We start from the raw sequence: 7,679 nt of genomic DNA, 5'->3' as shown, positions 1-7,679 counted from the left end.
CATCCAGAGTGTTTTTTAAAATATAAGAAAAATAGACAACTCCAAGAAGAAATTAAGAAAGCCACTACACAAGGTGACTTCTTTACATTTTTATTTTTTACTTGTAGGCCAGAAACTGCTAGAGAACATTTATCAGGGTTACTCTATATTATGTTAGGAGGAACTGAAAAGTACAAGCGTTCAGTGTCTCAATAAGCAAAGTTGTTTTGTAGAACATATCCAAATATTATACAAATTTCTGGGCATGATTTTCAGAGCCTTTCCCCTGTCCTACCAGGCATAGTGCATGTTTAAAGGTGTTATGATCCAAACGAGTGTCTGGTGTTTTTCAGCTTGGTTCCTGTTTTGCTGTGTCCATCCGTGAAGGTTCCACACCTGCATCTTCCACCTGTAACCCATCAGCGCCAATCAGCAGGATGACATTTAAGACCAACTCATCCCTCCATTCATCACCAGTTCATCAGCTACCTCACGGTGGTAACTAGGTCTTCATGTCTCTTGTTATTCATCTGCTGATCATTCCATGTACACCAGTAGTCCTGCTGTGATAATACAGAGCCCTGTGTAAAATATACAGGGAGTGCAGAATTATTAGGCAAGTTGTATTTTTGAGGAATAATTTTATTATTGAACAACAAACATTTTCTCAATGAACCCAAAAAACTCATTAATATCAAAGCTGAATGTTTTTGGAAGTAGTTTTTAGTTTGTTTTTAGTTTTAGCTATTTTAGGGGGATATCTGTGTGTGCAGGTGACTATTACTGTGCATAATTATTAGGCAACTTAACAAAAAACAAATATATACCCATTTCAATTATTTATTTTTACCAGTGACATCAATATAACATCTCCACATTCACAAATATACATTTCTGACATTTAAAAACAAAACAAAAACAAATCAGTGACCAATATAGCCACCTTTCTTTGCAAGGACACTCAAAAGCCTGCCATCCATGGATTCTGTCAGTGTTTTGATCTGTTCACCATCAACATTGCGTGCAGCAGCAACCACAGCCTCCCAGACACTGTTCAGAGAGGTGTACTGTTTTCCCTCCTTGTAAATCTCACATTTGATGATGGACCACAGGTTCTCAATGGGGTTCAGATCAGGTGAACAAGGAGGCCATGTCATTAGTTTTTCTTCTTTTATACCCTTTCTTGCCAGCCACGCTGTGGAGTACTTGGACGCGTGTGATGGAGCATTGTCCTGCATGAAAATCATGTTTTTCTTGAAGGATTCAGACTTCTTCCTGTACCACTGCTTGAAGAAGGTGTCTTCCAGAAACTGGCAGTAGGACTGGGAGTTGAGCTTGACTCCATCCTCAACCCGAAAAGGCCCCACAAGCTCATCTTTGATGATACCAGCCCAAACCAGTACTCCACCTCCACCTTGCTGGCGTCTGAGTCGGACTGGAGCTCTCTGCCTTTTACCAATCCAGCCACGGGCCCATCCATCTGGCCCATCAAGACTCACTCTCATTTCATCAGTCCATAAAACCTTGGAAAAACCAGTCTTGAGATATTTCTTGGCCCAGTCTTGACGTTTCAGCTTGTGTGTCTTGTTCAGTGGTGGTCGTCTTTCAGCCTTTCTTACCTTGGCCATGTCTCTGAGTATTGCACACCTTGTGCTTTTGGGCACTCCAGTGATGTTGCAGCTCTGAAATATGGCCAAACTGGTGGCAAGTGGCATCTTGGCAGCTGCACGCTTGACTTTTCTCAGTTCATGGGCAGTTATTTTGCGCCTTGGTTTTTCCACACGCTTCTTGCGACCCTGTTGACTATTTTGAATGACACGCTTGATTTTTCGATGATCACGCTTCAGAAGCTTTGCAATTTTGAGACTGCTGCATCCCTCTGCAAGATATCTCACTATTTTTGACTTTTCTGAGCCTGTCAAGTCCTTCTTTTGACCCATTTTGCCAAAGGAAAGGAAGTTGCCTAATAATTATGCACACCTGATATAGGGTGTTGATGTCATTAGACCACACCCCTTCTCATTACAGAGATGCACATCACCTAATATGCTTAATTGGTATAGGCTTTCGAGCCTATACAGCTTGGAGTAAGACAACATGCATGAAGAGGATGATGTGGACAAAATACTCATTTGCCTAATAATTCTGCACTCCCTGTACACTTTCACCTCCAACTAACCATCCTCTGTGATTGATTTGAGGAGATGTATGTTATTACTGGGAGATATCTCAAAATACTCCTTAACTGCAGATAGTTTTTGGTGGCTCCATAATGTTCTTACCATCTTGTTGCAAACTTGTAATGATCATCATCAGAATCAGCTCAGATCCTGATCAAACAAAAAACTAATTTGCGTGTCTTTTTCAACGGCTCACGAAAAAGTCATTTCAGAAAAACAGGGCTTTGTTTACTAGCCTCTCAGCCCAAGAAAAATGGACATAAGACTGCTGGATTATTGTACACCTTTTATATATGTGTAATAAAATTCTATGATATTGACATAACACAGTTATCAATGTGGGACTGTTTTGGCTTCTGACTGATAGCTACTGTGTTTCAGCTACTGTTTTGCCTACACTACAGCCTTAGTTTTAGAATTGTTCCCAGATGTGTTATTTAAGTACTTTCATGTTCATAAATGTAGTCAGTCACTATTAAGACATGAATTTCTTGCATTTGTACAAACAATTATGTAACACTCAGCAGCCATGCCTGATCTTCATCCCTGCATCATATTTAGCAGGGAGCTCTACTTTCTCTCTGAGGCTGAAGAATAGTGTGGTACCTTGTTTTCTCTTCCTTAGCTGTTAATCTGCTGTAATTCTAATTTCTTACAGTTCTGTTACAATATTGGTTCCTGTTTCTGCCTTATTTTTGTGTACATTTTCTCTTTTTCAATCCATATTGCTTTGACGCTTTGATGGCTTTCTACCTGCATGTTTCTCTTGTATAACCTTCCTATATAATTTGTGCTTGATTCAATTTTTTAGAGCAACAAATATGTCGTGTTGTGTTCTGTGCTGGACTTTTTTGTTGAAGGAGTTCTAAAATCCTTTACATTAATTTAATGGACAGCTCTTGTGCTGCTGACTAATGCTTATTTTTAATCAGGTGCAACAGCTTGTTAAGGCCTACAATACCCTTGGGTTGTAGTGATGGGTTTCTGTCTAAATGTAGATGACTGGACAAAGGATCTGTCCTCCAAACTCTTCTATACTGGTGATCACCTGGAAAATTGTTAAAACAAACACGGTGGATCAGCTGGTGTAGGTAAATGCAGTTAATTCAACCATGCTTATAGAAGGCTGAATTACTCCACTGCAGTCTCTGACCCTAAAGTCGGGCAGACACGCCCATATTCAAATTTTGGACATAAACTGTCACGGCTCACGGGGCAAGCTGTGTGGAGGGTGAGAATTAGGACCCAAGATGCAGGCACTGGCTGACATGCAAGTGAACTTTAATGAAGGCGAGTGACATACAAACAAAAGGTGGAGATGGTACGAACAAAACTAGCACACCTAAACTGGGAAATACTAAGAACCAAAGTAACAAACCTGAAGGAGACAAAGAGCAGAGCAACACGGGGCATGATAAGCAGGGAGAAACGTACGGAGGAAATGCAGGGAGACAACACAGACGAACCAGCAACAAGCAGAAGAACACACAGAGCTCATATACACAAAGGAGCAGCTGGGATTAATTGGACATAAGGAGACAAGGGGAAGCAAAACTAGACACACTAATGTAGGACATGACGCTGTCAAAATAAAACAGGAAATGACATCAACACAGAGACACAATACTAACACAGTACAGAGGGAACACAGAAACCAAAACCTCAGAATTAAATTGAAACAAAAGATAATAACAATCAAAACAAAACCACTGAGTCCATAGACTCAGGACCATGACATAAACCTGCTAGTAAAAAGATCAATAATCTGCTTTTATGTGACAGCTAAACTAGAAACACTTAAATCCATGAGGGTGTTGCTTTGTAATTGTCTTATCTAAATAGCTGGATAATCAACATTCCTCTTCACGACTAGCAGAGCTTGTTGTTTTGGTTTCATTTACCAAGAAAAGCAAAACATAAAGGGAGTTAGAACTGTCTTCACACAAATGGCAGCAGCAGACTTACACAGGTAAGTTCTCTCATTTCCTGGTGGATTAATTTTTACTTATTTTCACTCACATTACTTTACCCTATATTATTCTGTATTTAAGATTCAATGAGGTGGGTTTAACATGGAGTGGATTACATTGCACTTAGTCAACACAAACAAATAAACTCTGGGTTGACAGAAGTGTAATGGATAAGTTGGGGAAATACAAGGATGTTCGCTAATGGCTGTAAAATATGCTTCACTTCTTTGTTAAAGAATTAGTTTGCTTTGTTTGATTAATCCTCTGTAAACTGAGTGTTGAGCGATCCTTCCCTGTTATTTATCTGAAGCTGACAGGAGGCTTCAGCCAACAAGTTACAGATACAAGTTATTAGTGTGATTTTCTCTCTTTATGTCACAAAGTTAAAGCTCTTTGATATTAAATATTTAAAAACTAACTTTTGATTTCAATTGAAGAAAGCAAAATTTTAATTAAAAATTTTTTTTTTAAATGCAATTCCAACCCATGATGGATGGTATTAACCAGAGAGGAGACAAACAAGTAAAACCTGTTTCAGAGTTTGTGTGGCTGAATGACTATCAAATTATAAACTGGGAATACATTTAATAAAGCTGTCTTAATCATTAACATCTCTTAATCACTTTATGCAGTCATTACATAATTATTTGATGCTTCACTGGTAAAAACACATGTAACAAATGTCAGAATATAAAGTATGAACAATAAAAACAGTGACTTCTTAAATCTCTCCAGGATGAAGATGTTTGGAAGAATGATGAGCTGCTGTGTGGCTCTCCTCCTGACCTTCAGCTCTGTGTCAGCTGTAGGACGAAAGCTCAACTCAATCACTGATCTGAGGCCAGTAGGCTTTGGCCAGTCTGTGCCTGAGCAGAGCCTCCGGTTGCTCCACTGGTTTGCCAATGAAATTGACATTGACATAAACGGTGACATAAGTCTGACCTTTGACCCAACTGGTTATGATTATGGCTCACATCGATATCGCAACGATGAACAGCTGTTAGACCCACTGCCGAGGGGATATCAATACTACAGTCTTGGTAATATCCATCGACAAGGATCGCTGGAGCTTCCACATCATGTCACTCATCTCCAATCAGAGCACGAGGACGGTAACAGGGCTCGGATCGTAATCAGAGTCAGGGAGCAGAATGTAGGACGGCGAACTTCACAGATAATAGACCGAGTCTATATCACACAGCATTATGAGACATCTGAACATCGAGGGACAGCGTATGATCCACAACATACATATCAGGTCACTACTAACCTCTTAAGAGTTATCAGAAAGTTTTCCATTAACAATGATAACATCAATTTACTGATGTCTCTCAGAGACCACTTTAGAAGCAGCGCTAATGATTCCCAGTTATTAGAGATGAGAAACACGTGGGGACAACTTGCTTGTCTTGGACTGTTGTTGTTTATTGTGATCCCAGAAAAATATTCCTCTCATGAACACAACAACAGACGTCAGCCAGCACCAAGAAGCAACACACAAAGTGATGCTGTGGTCAATATCCCAGAGAGCAACCAAAACAATACTAATTTGAATTTCACATCTCAGGACAACAACACCTGTGTTTGTTCTGTCATCTGTGTTGTCATCTGTGTTGTTATTTTTCTCATTGTTGGTCTTCTATACTGGGCATCTAAACATTAATTTAACTACAATCAGTGTCAACACACAGATTAAATTGAACTTTTCTATTACAGTGTACTGCCACTGACTGCAAACCCTTGAGCAAACAGTATTTCACCATTAATCTTTTTGTTGGGCCAATTTTGTTTAATCTGCCTATGCTTCCTTTAATAGAGGGTGGCTTATCATGACTATGATGATACACTGATTTAAAGCTGTAACTGAGTCAGCTAATTTATGGATTTATTTCTTGTTTGACTCTTGCCATGCTCTTTTTGAAGTAGAGCTTGTCACCTGGTGGTGCCTTAATGTGAAACAAAGACGGTGATATGACGATTAGTTGCTCTGTTGCCCACTGCTCAAACAAATTGCCTCAGATTTTTTCCAGATTTGTCTTTTTCTATTTTCATAATCATGTAATTTTTTAATTTACACCACATCATATTTCACAACTTTACTGTAAAAGGGTTTATTCATCATATAGTAAACAGTTAGTTTGATCTCACATTGTGTGTGATTAAAAAGAAAAACAAATTACAACCAGAAGACTAGAACTGCTGCATAAAATTGATAATAATTATTCCCCCAAATGTTTGAGATGTAAGGTGACAGATGGTGATCTCCTGCACATGCTGTGGAATTGCCCAGTGATAGAAGAGTTCTGGAGACGGGCCATTGAAATAATCTCAAGGGTAATGGGGATCCAAATCGAACTGGACCCAAAACTATGGATTCTAGGTGACACAGGTTCTATTAATGTGAATTATCATAAGAAATATTTTATTTTACTTGCGAGTACTGCAGTGAAAAAATGTATTCTGTTACATTGGAAATCTGAAAATTCTCCAACACTGAGACACTGGATTAATGAGCTAGCGTCCTACTGCACACCTGAGAAGATATCGTATAGTGTAAAAGGGAAATATGGAACCTTTGAAAAAATTTGGGGCCCCTTCCTGGCAGTACTACCGTCTTTGAACCTAATAGATCATAGAGATGACGCAAATCCCCCTGGGTCTGCCTTGATTTGATCCCCGGTTAGGTCCTCCTGATTCGATTTCCTGAATGCTGCAGTTTTATCGTGGGGGATGTTGATTCCTGTGCATGATAGTTTCTATAGATAGGTGTAAATATGGGCTGTCTGGATACACGAATGTGATGAGGTTGAAAGCCATACAGGGGTAATGGGGTGGGGGGATGGTGGGAGGGGTTCACATGATGTGTTTTCTGTTTTGCTCACTTTTTTTCTTCTTTGTTTTTTTTTTGTTTGTTTGCTTTTAAAAAAATCTGTAATTATCAGTGTTGTTTTGCTGTTATTATTATTTTTTATTTTTTATTATTATTATTATTATTATTATTATTATGCTTGTATTTTCTGTGTTTGGTTTTCGGATGTCTGAGGTTATCCTTGAAAGGCATAGATACAAGTTGTGAGTTTTCTGTTTGTTTTTTTGCTTTGTTTGTTTGTTTATTTGTTTTTGTTTGTTTTCCAATTTAAAATGAAAATAAAGCTTGGGGATAAAAAGAAGACTAGAATTGCTGGCATATTATTATGACTCCATGTCCTGAGAATCAGGCAGCTACAACACTTTGGTACAACCAGTTGAATGACAGTTATTCCATTGTACACTTTGTCTCGATGTGTTTAACTTCACCTGCTGTGCTATATTTGTAAACCTTCAAAATCTACCTGTAGAAACAGTTGAAATTATTTTCACATAAATACAAACTTCAAACAGTGGACCATGAAGGGCTCAGAGTCTTCAGGGTTTCACTCCTGCACAGGTGTTAAATTTATTTTTAGGATGCAAGACTAGAGTAAAAACTGTCAGTGACCAACACATCTTTAACAGGAGCTGAAGAAGTCGTCAGAATATTATATTGAAATGGTGTTTCCTTGCTTGGACT

The 7,679-nt window shown here is 38.7% G+C and overlaps 1 protein-coding gene across 1 annotated transcript; it reads left to right on the top strand.

Annotated features, from left to right (window-relative positions):
- The first annotated feature begins 4,096 nt into the window (after positions 1-4,096).
- LOC147332458 (uncharacterized) lies at positions 4,097-6,921 on the top strand. The gene is made up of 2 exons (XM_086289018.1): positions 4,097-4,128; positions 4,865-6,921. The coding sequence occupies exons 1-2, from the start codon at positions 4,106-4,108 to the stop codon at positions 5,790-5,792; spliced, it is 951 nt and encodes a 316-aa protein (XP_086145144.1). The 5' UTR covers positions 4,097-4,105; the 3' UTR covers positions 5,793-6,921.
- The last annotated feature ends 758 nt before the right edge of the window (positions 6,922-7,679 follow it).

This window comes from Aulonocara sp. 'chitande type north' Nkhata Bay, linkage group LG4, assembly GCF_057382095.1.
Source record: "Aulonocara sp. 'chitande type north' Nkhata Bay isolate Kocher_YH1m ecotype deep benthic linkage group LG4, A_spYH_male_GT1.1, whole genome shotgun sequence".
Taxonomy (NCBI): domain Eukaryota; kingdom Metazoa; phylum Chordata; class Actinopteri; order Cichliformes; family Cichlidae; genus Aulonocara; species Aulonocara sp. 'chitande type north' Nkhata Bay.
The sequence above is the reverse complement of the archived record's forward strand: the minus strand, read 5'-3'. Positions and strand labels throughout refer to the sequence as shown.

Excerpts from the sequence above, each read along its gene's own strand:
- LOC147332458 (XM_086289018.1), top strand. The coding sequence starts at position 4,106 with ATGGCAGCAGCAGACTTACACAG. Across the intron at positions 4,129-4,864 it reads GCAGCAGCAGACTTACACAG|GATGAAGATGTTTGGAAGAA; the intron begins GTAAGTTCTCTC and ends AAATCTCTCCAG.